A 17,654-nucleotide genomic window follows, 5' to 3' on the forward strand; every position below is an offset into this window, starting at 1 on the left:
TGTCATGACACAAGTCAGTCAGTTGTGAACCTCACATCTTCTTCTGTGTTCCCTTATTGAATGGTCTGTGTACACTCTGCTCTTCACATAATCTAGTGATCAATTGCAGATCCCAACTAACAGATTCTTCAAATCACATCAAAGGTGATGCCCTTTCTCCTAAAGGAGAACCTAGAAATAGAGAAGACAATCCCCAAAAGCACCTCTTGCAGTACTTTCTCAATATGTTATGTCTGCCTGGTGGTGACTGAGAGTACCGGGAGCTGGAAAGGAACAGCCCGTCCTCCACAGAACTCTGAGCAATCGTAAACACGCACACACACAAACATGACCATTTGCACCCCCTCCAAAATAGTCTCTGTGTCACCTCCACTGTTTCCACTGCCAAAAGGATACTCTATTGCCACAATCATGAAGTGGTTTTAGAACTTGCTTTAACTTACCAGAACTTGTGTTCTGTGCATTTTTCACTTCATGTTATTAAAACAAATAAATAACCCTGCCATCTTAGGAGACTACCCAACTCATTTCAGCAAGTCTGACAGTGTTAGAAAGTATGACTGTCAAGCTTGTTTGCTTGTTCATTTATGCGGTAAACAGTTACGAGAACCTTTACTGAGCCCACATGTATTACTGCAGCCCTCTAGCAGGAACCAGAGATACCCAACTCTTACAGAACTCACTACCTAGTGGTGAAGCAGACATGTCAGTAGATAACATGAGAAGGGGGTCCCCAAGTGCCTAGACAGAGCTTCACGGGGCAAGTGATGGCATTAGGTAACAGGTGGCCTAGGATGACTAAGATTCATATATCAGAGAGCAGAAGTAAACATATTCTAGACAGGAATGAATGACCTATCAAAACAGTGTTATTACACTGACCTGGGAAACGGTAGGAAGTTCCCCATTGACGAAACCCAGAGTGCTGAGGGAGAAGAGAAGGAATGAGGCTGGAGAAGAAGGGGAGGACTTGCTGTGAAAACCAGTGGTTGTGGCCATTGGGAGCCGCCATGGTTTATAAGGAAAGCACTGCTACGATTAGATTTGCATTGTCAGGAGACCCTGCCAAAAGTAGGATAAAGGATTGACTGGAAAGTGGGATCAGAGGACAGACTGAGGATGGGAGACCAAACAGAAAAAATAGTAATTGTTGAGTCAAGAGATGGTGGAGTCAAGGGTGACTTAGGTTGTGAGGTTTTCCAGGAAAAGAAAGATGGGAGGGGAATGGATGAAGGGATAGGTTGTACTCAACAACATAAGTGGGGAAATGAATGAGAAGAAGAGATCGTGGGAATCCTGTAGAATGAGGAAGTATGGTGACTGAAAATGGCAGTCCTGAGCTGATGATAAATATAGGCAGTGGGGGCTACTCCCACATCGTGACTAATCATGCACTGACCCAACTTGAATAAAAAGGCATTTACAGCTAGATAAGAGCCAACTTGGAAACAAAAATAATGATTTAACTTATGTATATACATATACATCTTCTTTTGTTAAAATAAGTCATTAATGGTTTTTAAAAGATGCTTCAACGTGTTATTTTTAAAGAATCAGTGCTCCCAATATTCTTCCTTTTTTGTCCCCGTAACCTATTTGCAACTAAAATGCCATAGTTGAAAAAGGTTAGTAGGTGAAGTTACGTTTATATTTTAGACTTTCAAAAATCCTCCTTCCCAATCTTTGTTAATTTACTCCTCTCCTCTCTTTCCCAACCTTTGTTTAATTTGTTAGTTCTGTCCTATCTTTTCCTTCCTTATTTAAGAAGTCAGTAACATCATTCATTCTTCAAACCCACTTCCAATTTGATCCTTCATATGCCAGCCTTTTATTTTTTTATCCCGTCTTTTATTTTTTTAGCTTGCTTTTAGAAAGACTATTAAGATTAACTGCATATTTTAGCATGCATTTCAATCATTATATATTAAATGTTCCCTGCTTAGTACTTTACTTCAGATCTCTCTTGGATTCAGAATATCAGGGAGCATTTCATAGCTAAGTGTGCCAAACTTCTCCATCTCAATCCTTTTCCCGTCCAGCCTCATGATGCATGCCTTGTCCAGGTTCCAGAAGAGGTGTGGTGGAAGAATTCCTAACAAAAACATCAACCCACTGACCTATCCTGAGGCAGCCTGAATCATCTGATTGGCCCTAAAATCACCCTGATTTTCCATGAATCCTCCAGGCTAAGGTTGGCCCAGAATAAGACCAATGTCAAAGCCCGGGAGAATAGTGGAGCAGTAGACCAACATCCAAAAATGGGGGGAAAAGATGAACTTTGCCCAAGAATTTTAAAACATGCTTATTTCAAATTTATAGGATCTGATTCACATTCACAAAAGTTTCCCCATGCTCTTCACTATAAGGTTTCTGTTTTTGTTTTTCTACCCTTACACATTCTGCCTAGAATACCACTCCCTTTTTTTCTTCCATGCTGAATTCTGTGCCCTCTCTTCTGCTACTCGTTTCAAGGGCTGAGATTATATGATTATGGCTTTTTTACCTTAAAGCTTTCGTGAATGCATAGTTCTTTCTGACACTCTGTATTCAGACCAGTACTCTAATTTTTAAGTGTTTAATGATATAAATCTCCTGAGTTATAATCAGCTTCATACTGCATTGTTTTCTCACTTAAAAATGATACTTTTCAGGTGGCGTGTGGGTGGTTAAGCATCCGACTGCAACTCAGGTCATGATCTCATGGTTTGTGGGTTTGAGCCCCAGGTCCAGCTCTGTGCTGACAGCTCAGAGCCTGGAGGCTGCTTCAGATTCTGTGTCTCCCTCTCTCTGCTCCTCCCCTGCTCACACTCTGTCTCTCTCTCTCAAAAGTAAATAAACATTAAAAAAAAATTTACAAAAGTGATACATTTCAAAAAGTAGTCGATTTATAATAGTTACTTAAAAAGAGCAAAATAATAATGGAGTTTTAACATAATGTGAAATAGTAATATAAAATGGTGAAAAAGAAATGACAACTGAAAAAATACACACTGAGACTCCTCTGCCTCTAGTATCTGAGCATTCTTTCCTGTTGTGTTCGTCCATCCATTCAGTCTCTCATTAATGCTGCAAACATTTATTAAGCTTCTCCCATGTGCCAGGCCTGTGCTAAGTCCTGGTGATACAAAATGACTCGTAAACAATCCCTAAACTCCAGGAGTTCACTTATGGAAAGAAAACCATGTAAACAGAAATTCTTAATCATATCTTCAGGAATGCATCTTTGTATCCAGAAGACCTCACGTAACACCGGACACATAGTAGCACTTAGTAAATATATATCAAGAGGTCTGGATCCCACTGCCATTTCTGCCTCCCGCCAGACAGACAGCTTTGGTCCAGTCTTGAAATATCTGCATACACTAACATTAAAGTGGAAATGTGTGTTCTGTTCATTCAACAAGCATTTCTTAAGCATCTACAAGTGTGTCAGTCTCTGTTCTATATTGAAACTCCAAAAGTGAAGAAAGGAAGGCACTTTGTTAATTGCTTCATGAGCTAGCAAGGGAGACAAAACATAAGTAATAATATGCGATAAAGGCTCTAATAGGAAAATGTATACAATGAGTGAGTACATGAATGAGGGAGAAATCAATTCAGCTCTGGTGATCAGAGAAGTCTACAAAGAGGAGCTAATGTGTTAGCTCTGCCTTGAAGGAGGACTGTCCAAATCCAAGGAACAATAGTGGTGGGCTCATTCCAGAAGCCCAGCTTGAGCAAGGGCATGCGATGTGAAAGACCAATTGATTAGGCACCATTAATTCTCCCCCTGGAAGACATGAGGAGGATCCTTGGTGATCTAGTCCAGTATTAGAGTACCAGTAGTTCTAGGAACTATCACCATCTGATTGTTTATATGACACAATTTGTGGTTATTAAAAGGCATGGGTGGGTGTTTATGTTGTATGCATTAAAAGTCTTCAAATCTTTAATTAGTCCCTTTTATTTCTATTATTTAAAGATGAAGAACTGTTCAGTGAAAAAAATTTCAAGTCCAATATTACGATTATCTTTTCAGGAAAGGAATAAAATGAAGCAATGAAAATCTCCAGCGCTTCCCAGCCTTTCCTAGGCTGTTAATATCTAGTTAGAATGAGCATTAATTACCTAGAGGAAATATACTGTTAAGGTTTATATTTTCAATTTTTTATTAATATTTTCACCACTAATGAATAAGTTGGGATAAATTTTAGTTTTTTATAGTCTGTACTAGATATGATTTGCTTGTCTAATTAAAGTCTACCTAGTGATTGTAGTAACTTTGCAGTATTTTAATGTGTCTTTTCATTTCTATATTAAGAACAAAGAAGAACTATGGAACAGGAAAGATCGTGCAGACAATGCTTACAGTTTTGGTAATTAAAACCTATGGAGAAATTTCTTTCTACCTGATCTTTCCCCTGTCTAAGTAATCTGTGCTAGAAATCACACACACACACAGCACATATTATAGGACAGTTCAAAGATTTTTAATTTAAATTTGTGCTGCCTGCTTCTCTAAAACATAAGTGCACCAAACAGTATCTGTGTGTAATAGGTTTTCACTAATTGCTGACGGTATTTTAAGTGAAGGAAGTCCTTGCGCACAGATCGCCCTGATGGCCACTCCCCATGGGGCTCAGGGCTGCTGGGACTAACAAGGCACTTGGGAGCAGCACACAGCTGTGGGAGGGTGTTTACAAAATACCCTCAGAAACTTCACTTACAGGCAGTGTCCACTTCAGCTGCACCTCCTTTTCCTATATGGATTTACTACTTTCTACAGATTATTCTGCTTGTTAAGAGCGGATGCTTATTTTCATAAAGCTATGAAAGACAAGCGCGAAAATGATTTAGAATGAAAGAAAAGGAAACTACCTTTTCTAAGTTGATGCCTTTTTTTTTCTTGGCTTTTGTGTGAACATGACATTCATGCAACTAGCAGAGATAATTCCTGACACATCAACCCTCTGAAGTAAGGGTAATGCTAGCTGTACAAGAAAGGTTGATTATTTGGCTTTTAAGAAAATTAATGAGTATTTTGGGGCTTTTAGCAAAAGGATTTGAAATTGCTGCTGTAGAGTGGGTAGGTACAAAGAAAGGAAGATGATGAAGATATATATTCTTGAGGACTAATATTGCAGGCATGGAAAGAAGTTGAACGATTGGAAGCTTTAATCTGTGATGGTAGCTCTAAAAGAAACTTAATTTTATGTAGATAGCAAAAATATAAAATATATAGCTTCATTTAATTGAAAAAGACCAATAACTTAGTTATTTCTTTATTACTAACAAGAAACAATTATAAAAAGGGAAATCAGTTTTAACCATTGTATACAGAAGGGATTTGATAACATAATGCCTAAGATGAGAAATGAGAGCTCCATGTGGCATTCTTTTTCATTTATATTCCTTTCAGTAACGAAATGGAATCTGTTCCCTACATCTATTTCATTAGAATTTTTGAAGCACCTGTCACCTATCATCATCAGTTTATATGTATTTCAAGTTGTCTTGACGAACAAATGTACTAATGCAGGGTCCATATGTCCACATGTCTGGGAGGGGAGATTCCACGTGGTTTTTGGATTACCTGTCTGGACTCCTTTTCCCGTTTATTGTTTGGAGTATGTCACCTTCTGTCAATCTAATTACTTCTCTAAGAAACGGCTGTTCTCAGCTCACTGCATGACAATCTCTGCCTTGTGAAAACATCCCAGAAGCCTCTGCAGTCAATTGATCTACCCCAAAAGTGTCACTGTCACATGGAAAGTTGAATTCAGTATACAGACTCACTCAAGATTTACAGAGTTCTCTGAGGGAAGAGTTTCTTTAGATACGTAGCCAGAGAAGCTGGTTTCAGTAGATCTCTTGCCTTCTCTTGACATACAGAATAAATCTTTTCAAAACGTAGTCAGCTGAGAGACACAATATATACAGCCAAGACTTCTAGCCCCTGTAGTAATAATAATGATGATGATGGTGATGATGATTTAAGTGCCTACATTACCTGACCAATAACATTTGTAAAAGATCAGAGAAGCTTTCAAAGACCAGAGGCAGAGGGGCGCCTGGGTGGCGCAGTCGGTTAAGCGTCCGACTTCAGCCAGGTCACGATCTCGCGGTCCGTGAGTTCGAGCCCCGCGTCAGGCTCTGGGCTGATGGCTCAGAGCCTGGAGCCTGTTTCCGATTCTGTGTCTCCCTCTCTCTCTGCCCCTCCCCCGTTCATGCTCTGTCTCTCTCTGTCCCAAAAATAAATAAAAACGTTGAAAAAAAAATTTAAAAAAAACAAAGACCAGAGGCAGAGATTTTCATTTTTCCAAAAAAAAAAAAAAAAAAAAGCCCTGAAGAATAATGCTTATTTACCCATTATTTACCCAGTTAGCAGTCCCTTTAGTTTATACTGACTGTTTATTACTGTGATAAAGACAGACTTGGCTGAATCTAACAGTAATTCTTTTGCCATCCTCAAACAGCTATAGATTTTTAATATAATAAAGATAAGGCTGCCATATAGTTCCACATTCACATGATAGTATTTAAGTTTGTGCCATCGCATCCATTTTCAGAGCTTTGTAATTCTACCATAATCATCTGTTCTTGGCAGAAATGTGGTCTACAAGCTCTCAGTTGAGGATAATATTTTTGAACAATTTTTTCAGTGTTCTAGTTATGTGATTATGGGAACTTGGAACTCAGTATTAATTTGCTCTTGGATTTTGTATTTCTATATCTCAGAATGCCCCCCTTTTTAAATAATGCAATTTAACTTGAAATAAGACTGCAATACACCTTTCGCTCTTAGAGATATTTCATTACTTAAATACTGGTGATGTTCAATGAAAGCTAATGTAATTAGATACAAAAAGAATTTATTAAGAGAAAAGGAGCCGCTGTTACCCTTCCCCCTCACCGTTGTTTCCTTTGTGACTTCATGGCACTAGCTTTGTTTGCTTAACAGTTGATGTAATTCTTTAGGTACAAAATGAGCTCTTGATCTAATTGATTTTTTAATCCAAAAAACTGATAAGTGCTTTATTGAGTAATAAGCATTCCCACTCTAAAATTTGACATCTAAGAAATACCAATATTTTAGCAATATTCTCATTCTTAAAGTTTTCCCACAGCCTAATTTTTAAATTTTTCTGCCTAATTTATTTCAGCGTTCACTCTAATGCTATAGTCACATATGAGTGGGAGACATCTATTCCACATCCCTCACTTTACGAGTGTGGGAAAGGCTGGGCAGGGGAAGGTGGCCCCACATCGCTCACGGCAGGAGGCTGAAAGGCCAATCATGCTTGGCCATGCTGGTTTGAGACCCGGCATGAGGTTTCCCTAAACTCTTCATGAAACACTTGTGAGAGATAATGAGTTAACATTTGTGGAGATCTTTCAATGAAGTGTAATTGATGTTTGAATTTTTATAAACCGAAAGCAGTATCTCCCCTCAAAAGCTTCATAAGAATATTTAGCACACATGTATGTGCCAGATGGATAGTAATGACAGTTGATAGGCCTCTCCTAGCCCTTGCGTTCTGTTGTCAAAAATCTGCACATCAAAACAACTATAATTTTTACAATAAGATTTATTGGGTAATTTTTTAGGGTGCACATTGAAGAATCTACTGTCTAGATAAGACTATAAATTAATGTTCTATAAGATAAGATTTTAAACTGAAGGTTTATATAAGAATATTCCTATTATGCCTTATAGAAATATAGGCAGATTTTGAAAATTCTCAGATAATATTTTCTTGACCTGACATCTTTCCCTACAAAGGTGAATTTTTATGAAAAATATGTGGAGTATGATGCAAGGCACTGCAAAATTATTCTTAAAAGCTCAAGGATATATGGAGATCAAAGCAGAAACATCATTATATAACAAAGAGTTATCACCCAGAAGAATATGCTTGTGGTTGAGATAATGCTAACAAAACAGCCTAAAACAGGAAATTAAGTTAGTGAATAAAACTATTATTGTAGGGGTGCCTGGGTGGCTCAGTCGGTTGAGCATCCGACTTCAGCTCAGGTCACGATCTCACGGTTCATGAGTTCGAGCCCCGCGTCACGCTCTGGGCTGATGGCTCAGAGCCTGGAGCCTGCTTCCGATTCTGTGTCTCCCTCTCTCTCTGCCCCTCCCCCATTCATGCTCTGTCTCTCTCTGTCTCAAAAATAAATAAACATTAAAAAAATTTAAAAAAAATAACTATTATTGTAATGTATTGTGACATTCTTTGTAATATTATTTTAAGAACTCTCCAGAGGTATTTCTTCTGGATAAAAATGATGGCTATAGATCTGTGGTAGGGGGACAGGTGGCCCCACCAATTATAAATTCCCAAAGATTATAAATGTATATATATATATTATCATCTTGTGTCAAAATACTCATTTTAATATTCAAACATTATACCACATAATAAGCTGTAACCATATGTTTATTTGTTATATTATACCACAATAACATTAATAAATATTTACAGAGCTGCAGTGTCTCATAGATGTATTAGAAATGGTACCTCTCTTAGTATGATTTTAAGTGAAACTCTTAATGCCTCAGAAAAAAACTAATTTTAAGTGTTACATTTGTTACACATTGATAAGAGCCAAGGAGTTTAAATTGTTAAGACTGACACTCCCTTTATAACTCATGTTGTTTTATTTATTTTCCCCAATTGCATGAATTAAAGATGGAGTGTTATCTCAGCTTTGAATTCCTTAGCTTGATGTCACAGCTTTTGCTTTATTTGTATGTGAATTCTGTCTTTAATAAAGATGAGCTCCGCTGAACTTTCCATTAATGAGAGACACTTAGGTACCCAACTCTTTAAAAACGATTTTGGTAGTACCAGGAAAATTCAGAAATGTTGCCAGTCTATTAATAATTGACACGGCATGCTGTGTGATTAATCAGAAGTTTTATGATCTCTAAAAACATAACATTTTCTTTGTAAATCAGATGGTGTACAATTAACTTGACAACCATCAGTTAAAAGGAAAGAAAGAGAGAGAGAGGGAGAGGGACAGAGAGAGGGAAAGTAAAACTCAGGACTCCTGACTCATACTTTTTCCATGTTACATACGTATTTATCCTTCTGTGACAGCTGAGACTAGACCAGACCTACATTCAGGCGACAGGAGGTTCAGGGTAAGGCACCGGCTTTTCACTTTCATGTGTCAGGAGACAGTCTCAGGGTGACCTTACTCAGCTGGAACCAGGAAGAACTTTTGCTAGTTTGATAGTTGTTGACTTAGTTACCTACTTCCAGCATTCTCTGGCTTCCTTATCCAGCTGATGGTAAGCTAAGCTCAGGTGTTGTGACTTTTCTTTCAGCCTATGTTTAGGCAGGTAACTTCTCAGCATTACCACTCTCAGTACATATTTTCACAAGTATAGAACTCTAAACAAACTACACAGAGGTAATTCTCCTTACGATCACAGTGTCTGAACATTCTCACTGGGTACTTCGTGAGAATATGAGCTGGGTTCTCTTACGGCATTTTGCTGTCAAGGGCATAGCCTAAGGGGGTGGCAGGACACCATGAGTACCAACAATTATGCTAAACCCGAACTAGAGCTCTGTTTCTGACATTTCTGCTTTTGTCGTGATCACAGATTCTGAAATCATTGTGTAATGTCCTAATTTCTAGTTTTCCTGTGGGAAGATAGTGTTGCAATTTGCCACCTTATTCGTATTTTTCTGTAATTGTCTCTCACTGGATGTTTGAAGCACGTATGAATTCTGTACCATGAAATTTCAGCCCTCATGCCATCTTTGTTTATTGACTGAATTTGGTTGTAAGCGGAATATTGCCCTTTTATTTTTCTGTAACTAGAAATGAGTGCACTTTTGAAATCACTCATGGGTTCTCTCTATGGTTTCTTTAATGTAAAAAAGCATATGTAATAAAAACCCGAAATATTGGACAGCTTGAACTACTATAACACCCCTGAATGTCTCTTACAGCCTCTGTCTAGGTTTGAACTTTCCAAATTATGTATTTCAGACGTTGAGAAAGAAGGGCCTTAATGGCTGTGACAGCCCAGATCCCGATGCAGACGATTCAGTAGGTCACAGCCCTGAGTCTGAGGACAAGTACAGGAAAATTAACGAAGATATTGATCTAATGATCAGCAGGCAAAGATTGTGTGTAAGTACTCGGAACACCCTTCATTTTTTTTACTCTTGATATTTCTCTGAACCTGGCAGGCCTTGAACAAGAAAGAGAACAAAGGCTGTGAAAGCCCCGATCCCGACTCCTCTTATGCACTCACCCCACGCACTGAAGAAAAATACAAAAAAATTAATGAAGAATTTGATAATATGATCAAGAGTCATAAAATTCCTGTAAGTACCAAAGGTAGATGGCTGGTCTGCTGATAACCGCTGCAGTAACATACCTTAACCCTTTCAGTGATGACTTTCTGTAAGAAGCATTGGAAAGTCAAACCAATAAAATAGCCATCTCACCCCACAGGGCAGTGCATTTAGAAAGCAAACCCCAAGGGATGCTGAAATTATGTAATCTAAAAGAGTTGCCATCCAGAAGTTCATTCAGAGGTAGAATATTTACAGGAAGAAGAGAAAGATCTATGCAACATGCCCTGAATTTACACAATCTTTTAAACACACAGCTCACACAAATCACAGTGCATTAGTAAAACGCTGGAATGTCCTTCTGAACAAGCTTGAGGATTTACTATAGAACATACGTATATTTGTACTGAGACCGGATACACTATGGGAGCCACAGTTCTCTCATGTAAACTGGCCATCAGCCCCCCAAAGAAAAGCTTGGCTCCAAATAAAGCTTCTTCAGCCCGTCTCCCTAAACATGAGATTCAGCAACAGCACTGAAGGGTTAAAGCTAATGCTCGCTGCAGGGAAACAGACTGCATGAAAACCTAATGGTAAGATTTCAACATGTTTGTGTGCTGGGGTGATTTTAAAGCTTTATCAGAATATTCGCTTTGCCTACACCAACATTTTCCATGCTTTAACATTTGGCTAAATTTTGTCTTAACCAAGTCAAAAAATTTCTAACAATCAATCATATGCCTTGCCAGATATTTAAGAGAAATAACTCTGCATGTATTATTTTGTTTGCCCACAGAATGAGGGGAAACGTACATACCTTTATTATATTCTGTCATCAATCAAATGATGTTAATTTTATGGCATAAAAGTGATGAAACTCAGAGGCTCACATGCTTTCTGAATAACCAATGTTAGTGTCTGAAACCCTCATTTTATACAAGCTCTTCAGTGGGTAATTAATTCCTTTCTCAAAAAAAGAACATTTTTTGTAAGTTAGCAAGATACCCTAAACTTGAGGGTTGGGAAAGATTCGGCAGTGAAAATACGCCTCAGCAATTATAAGTGCAGATATTTGGGGACAAGAGCTCTAGGCTAAGTCCACAACTACACTCACAGGATAAATTAATGCCTTACACATAGTAGGTGTACAAACAACCTGTGTTGAATTAAAAGGAGCACTTTAAAAGTTATTTATAAAATGTATGAACATTAAACTTTCTATCTTCATCAGTATGTCTGCTTCTTTTGTTAAGTGAAATAATGTCAGCGGAAGAGATTTTGTTGAATCATTATTAATATATTGTATCATGAAAGAAAGCTTAAATGCCTTAAATTCTTAAAGGTTTCATAAAACCGAGTACTATATACAACACACCCACAGTGGGCACTTTATCAAAAATAACATTTCCCATCAGATGCAGTCATGCATACCTGTTATACCCAGAATTCTTATGTGATAAAATACCCATTGAGATTTTATTTTGCCCAGAAGAAGGAAGGAAGCAGTTCCCTTGAGCCAATTTTTTTAATGTTTACTTATTTATTTTTGAGAGAGAGCACAAGTGAGGGAGGGACAGAGAGAGAGAGAGAGACCTAGAATCTGAAGCAGGCTCCAGGTTCCCAGCGGCCAGCTCCGTGCCTGACTTGGGGCTCGAACCCATGAACCGTGAGATCATGACCTGAGCCAAAGTCGGACACTCAACTGACTGAGCCACCCAGGTGCCCCTCCTTTGGGCCAATTTTTAGTTCTTACAGGCTGAGTTTCTCCAGCTATACAATACACTGTTTAGAGCTGCCAGGCACAAAGGTTTGTGAATATAAGATTGTCGGTGTCTGCGACAGGAGGAATCCCCTGCACAGCTAGGAAAGAGCAGTAGTATGTGTATTACAGCGGATCACTCTCCCTGGATCACTCTCCCTGGCCATGTTCTTAAATGAGTATGAGGCTTTAACCCCCGAAGCTCTGGGAGAATGCCCATATTTGCACACTGGATCCTTTTTCCCATGCTTTAGGAGTAAGAGGTGTGATGCATACCTCAGCTCCCTTGCAGTATTTCATCCCGTCCTGTAAAGAGTTCAAAATCAGGATACATGATTTCTTAAGAGGTGCAGTGGTGTGTGGTGGGGGATGAAAACCACATAAGAGTTTAGAGGTTGGGCTGTGAGAAGGACTACACAGCTCCTAGCTGTGCCGCTGAGTCTTCCTCTCTGTAGTAAGTGCTTCAGCCTCCACGATGAAAAGCGCAGTTTTCGCACATCGCTTTCAGTTGCTGGAAGTAAATTTTGTTGAAAGTTTCCACAGCTGCTAAAACATTTACAGCAGGGCAAGGACACTCTGCCCTTTGTATGTAGGGAGTGTCTCCACCTCTTTAAAAACATTACAAGACTGTTTTTCTATTTCAAAGACCCGGTTTGAAGAGTTTCCCTTTTAAAATAGAAAATTTAATATTGCAAGCGCCTGTTACGATATAATTTATGCCCATATTCCTCAATTACATGAAATAATCCATGGATGATTTGGAATCTTGTTGACCAGCATTTCCTCACGCGGGGCTTGCCACGGTTCATGCTGGGCATCACAGCAAGAAAGAACAGTTCCATTTGAGGAACCAGGAATTAGGAAATGGGCTGAAGGAAGGAGGGGTGGTTGCAAGATTGGTTGAGAGAGAACAGGAAGGGAGGAAGTGGAAGGAGTATGTGTTTTCTTCAAATAGCAGACTGTGAAGACCAGGAAACACTGCTCTAAGTAGGAGCAAGGAAAGAGTTAAAGGCCTGGAGATTATCTGCAAAGGAGGAATGCTCCAGGGAAGGAAAAGATCAGAGGTATCAGCGATGGAGGTAAAATGGCAAAGCTACTCCAGGAAGGGGAGGATGGGATCGGAACAGGAAGAGCAAGGAGTTACAGGTAGACCCGTGACCTAGTTAAGGGGGTAGATGGGCAGAGTGAAGCTGACTGTACCACCACCTGGTGACTTCTCTGTTTTGTATTGAATTTAGCGTCTATAGATAGTGAGGTGGGGCACTAAGCGCTGAGAAGAGGACCAAGAAGGATGAAGGTGTAGACATTGCGAGAAAGCGAGAATGAGAAGGGAATGAGCAAGTACAGGCCAGAGTCGTCAGGCAACCTTGCGGAGATTTGGATATCAGCAATTAGTAGTCACTAGTCAGCAGAGTTGTGTGATTTGTTTTTCTCCCCCCAGTTCTCAGCAGCGTGGGAATGGTTGATCGAAAGGTAAGGGAGTGTCATTCATGGCCCAGTAAAGGGATTCAGTTTAGCCATTCACATTAAATAAAAAAGGGCCTGTTAACTAAAAATATTTTATTAAAAATATTTTATTTGACTTTTTATTGGACTTTTCCTTGTGGTAAGTTTGGGAAAATAGTGGGTTTTGGGTAAGAGTTCAGATACCTTTCTGACCACGATGACTCACTTCAGCAACCATGATCAGTTTGCTCAGGGATAGACACTAAAAGCTTTTTTTGCTGTCATGCCTGTGTCTCTTATGCAGGACTGACATTGTGGGCATGTGACCTGTGTAGTTACACAGGGCCCTGCCCTCAGAAGCTTTGCCATCACCATCTTGAAATTCTTCATAATTTTTTAACAGGAGCCCGTCATTTTCATTTTGCCCTGAGCCCTGCAAAGTACATAGCAGTCCTGCCTACAGCATTTTATTTAATCACCCCAAATTTCCTCTTCCTTCCTGTCTCAAGTATTGTAAAATTTGTAGCCTGGCCCTGAGATATTTGTAAGTTTGGAGTTCTTAACTATATTCGGCTTTCAATTTTTAGACAAAAATATTTTAAATAGATGCTTCTAATTTCCCTAATTTTGAAAAGTCAAGAAGAAAACAAGTAATGACAAATTCCTGTAAACATTTATACATTATTGTTGCCTTTGCATTCCCTAAAACATTTAGAGCTGGTTCATCTCTTTATGTTTGTAAACACTTCATGTCTCAGATCAGGTCAAGGGAGATTAAATGACTTGCCTTGTTCAATGACAATTTATTACACAACTAGACTACAACTGAGATTTCTGATAGAAAGTAAGTTGTTCTTTCTGAGTCTCTGCATTGTCTCCTTAGTGTGGTCATTTTTAAGCTTATAATTCTACTTTAAAACTGTGTAACCAGTTCCTAATACAGATAAAGAAGCAAAAGAAACAAAGCAAAAGGTTTAATGCAAAAGGTGTTAGCATGTTATTATGAAGTGTGATTTTTTGAAGTATGCTTTGATATCAGAGCTCTACTGACCACTGTGTAGCCAATCACGAGAATTTTATACTTATCATCGAAATTGTTTACAGTTCAGAATGCTGGAAACTGAGTAGTTCTTTGGGATGATGGTCAGAGGAAGAGAGGAGTAAAGAGATTTTCACTGAACTGATTATTAGAGTGGTTCAGAATTTATTAAATAATTATTAAGAATCCTTTTTATTTTGGATGTGCATGTAGTGAGGGGAAATGGGCTTTGCTCTACAGAGATGCAGTCAACACTCTGTAGAATGTTCAGGGGAGTAGTTTGATAGCAGATCCTTAAGTACCCAGTAATAGATAAACACTTACAAACACTAATAGTGAATACAAATTAAAACATTCGTAACTAAAAAATAGCTTTAAAATACCAAACCTGTGGGGCGCCTGAGTAGCTCAGTCAGTTGAACATCTAACTCTTGATTTCGGCTCAGGTCGTGATACCAGGGTCTCAGGATCAAGCCCCACATTAGGCTCTGCACTGGGCGCGGAGCCTGCTTAAGATTCTTTCTCTGTCCCTCTGCCCCTCTCCCCTGCTCACGTGCTCGCTCTCTCTCTCTCTCTTTCTCTAAAATAAAAATTAAAAAATAAAACTAAAATAAAATACCAAACCTGAGTAAATATGGAAGAGAGGAGTCTTTAAGGTTTATTTTTTCCTAAGCACAGAGCTCACTCCAACAGGGATGCTCACCCACATTTCATAAGAACCCCATTTTAGCTCATTATTTTCATGGTACACAAATAAGCCGTTACCATGAAGCCCATACTCACTTCACAGTATCATTTCTGACTGCAATATTTTATTTCTCTCCAAAAACTTGTACTGTGTTACACAATGATTTAATTGAAAAAGCAATAGACTCAGTCACTTACTAGTTAGATGATCTTGGGCCACTTAATCTCATCGATTTAAAAAGGAAAGGATTATATCTTACAGTGAAGGGATGTTGAAAGTGTTGGATCATATAACGTGTGTGACTTATATAGTCCAGTGCCTGCTTGGTAATAATACACAGTAAATTGTAAGCTTGTATTTTCATATTAGTATAGTGTCTTCCTAAAAACCCTCCTTTAATGAAAAATAGTCAATTCATATAACAAATAGTAGACTAGGCTCTGCATTACCTTGCAACAAAAGAGCTTTAAAAGCTTGATGAAAGGGGACATTATTTGGCCAACATCATAAGTAATGTTACAAGGGAAAGAAAAGCAAGAGAAAGAGATCAAGAGATGGATGGTTGGTTGGTAGGGCAAGCTGTATGATTAAATAAGGTGGTCAGGGTGGACTTCCTTGAGAATGCCAGATTTTGAGCAGAAAACTGAAGGAGGTGATGGAGTTAGCCATGTACATGAGGCAAAAATGAAGGAGGGAGGAAGAGGACAATAGGAAACCAGATAATGAAGCCTAGTGAAAGCTGGAATTTATAGGACCTTATAGAACATTGGAAGAAGCTGGGCTTTACTACGAGTAAGGTGGGAGCTTCTCAGGGTTTGAAACAGAGAGGTGTTATGATCTTATTTGTGCTTTAATGGATCTATTCAATTGCTAGATCAAAAATAAAAAGAAGGAGAGCAAGGATAGAAGCAGGCAACTCTTAAGGAAGCAACTGCAGTGATCAAGGAAACAGGGGATGATGCTGGAGACTTTAGAATGAGAAGTGGTTGGAAAGTGGGTATGTTGGAAGTTAAGCCAATAGGATTTCCAGATGAACTGGGTGTTGGGTATGGGGAGAAAGTGAAGATTCATGGGTAACTCCAAGGATTTTATTCTGTGCCTTTGGAAGCATTGAGCTGTCATCAGCTGGAGATGAAGAGAGTGGAGGTAGGTTGGAGTTGGTTTTGAGATGTCTATTAGACTAGACATGAGACAAGTAGAAATATTGAGGTTGTTGTTGGATATGCAAGGCTGAATCAGGAGAGAGAGCTGAACTGCAGATAGATAAAGGACCATGCTACTCTTAAATTCAGAGAGCAGGGAGAAGAGAAAGAACCAGCAACAAAAACGGAGAAGGAGAGCCATCGAGGTCAGTAGGAGGGAAAGTTCAGGGTCTTGAAAGGAAAGGAAATTTGTCAAGAAGGAGTGACCAGCTGTGTCCCAAGTTGAGGCCTGAGGACTTACCATTGGAAAGTCAATAATGACTATGACAAGAGCATTTTCAGTGAAGGGGCAGAGGAAAACATTTTAATGGAATGAGCTGAGAGAACACACTGCTGTATTTACAACCCAAATTATAAAAGCAGAACTGCCATTGGTGACATGAGTTTTGAAGATGGCAAACAATTCTTAATGAAGTTCTTTACAAAACAAAGTTAAATATTCCCTCAATGCACACAGTAATTGCATTTCTGGAAATTTCAGAGTATAATAAAATCTGTGTTTCAATGTATAGAAATACCTTGTGTTCGTAGAACAAAGTTACTTCTGACTCACATCATTGGAAATGGGTTTTTTTCACACATGAATGTGCAGAGGGGCTTTGGAAAGTTAAGGTCCTATAAATTCCAGCTTTCACTAGGCTTCATTCAACTTTCCAACTTTGGAAAGTTGAATGAGGGGTAAGAGATGATTCTTTGTTGTGTTGAACTGTCCCACATATAATAGGGTATACAGCATATCTGCCTACCTACCCAGAAAATACCAGCCACACCCCCCAATCATTGTGACACCCGGAAATTGTCTCAAAGATTTCCAAAGTGCTCCCTAAGGAGATAGTCCACCCCTGAAGAGTACCACTATTCTAGATCTAGAGAGTCACTATTATGGCTCTGGTGGGAAAGGTGGTAATTGAAGGGAGTTTAGTAAAAGGATTGTTTGTCGATAGGTAGCATTCCGTGAAACCCAAAGGAATAGTGAAGTATATTCGGGCTTACAACCTGGAAGCTGTTAGCACATCTAGGCCTGAAGGAGCAAGAGGAGAGAAAAGAAACCAGAGCACACAGAGCAACACCTAAGTCTATGAAGATGGGACCCAAAAAGAGGCATGACCTTCACTAGTCCTCCCATGGCTCAGCAGGGAGGGAGCTGCAGTAGAAAAACACCGTGATTGCTCTCCTATTCTCTGCACTTCTGCTGGTCCCTCCAGTGGTCCAACTG

At 39.1% G+C, this 17,654-nt stretch overlaps 1 protein-coding gene across 18 annotated transcripts in view; it reads left to right on the plus strand.

The window, feature by feature from the left end:
* MEF2C (myocyte enhancer factor 2C) overlaps positions 1-17,654 on the plus strand; it is a 171,434-nt gene that overhangs the window by 119,529 nt on the left and 34,251 nt on the right. For 14 of the 18 annotated variants that reach the window (XM_058727319.1, XM_058727329.1, XM_058727304.1 and 11 more), the window contains one exon: positions 9,994-10,137. In XM_058727319.1, coding sequence (XP_058583302.1) covers positions 9,994-10,137 — 144 coding nt within the window. Of the gene's footprint in view, positions 1-9,993; positions 10,138-10,196; positions 10,335-17,654 lie in introns of all 18 variants that reach the window. The other 4 variants (XM_058727390.1, XM_058727420.1, XM_058727445.1 and 1 more) reach the window with 2 other exon arrangements.

The sequence above is a fragment of the Neofelis nebulosa genome, chromosome 1 (genome assembly GCF_028018385.1).
Source record: "Neofelis nebulosa isolate mNeoNeb1 chromosome 1, mNeoNeb1.pri, whole genome shotgun sequence".
NCBI classification, from domain to species: domain Eukaryota; kingdom Metazoa; phylum Chordata; class Mammalia; order Carnivora; family Felidae; genus Neofelis; species Neofelis nebulosa.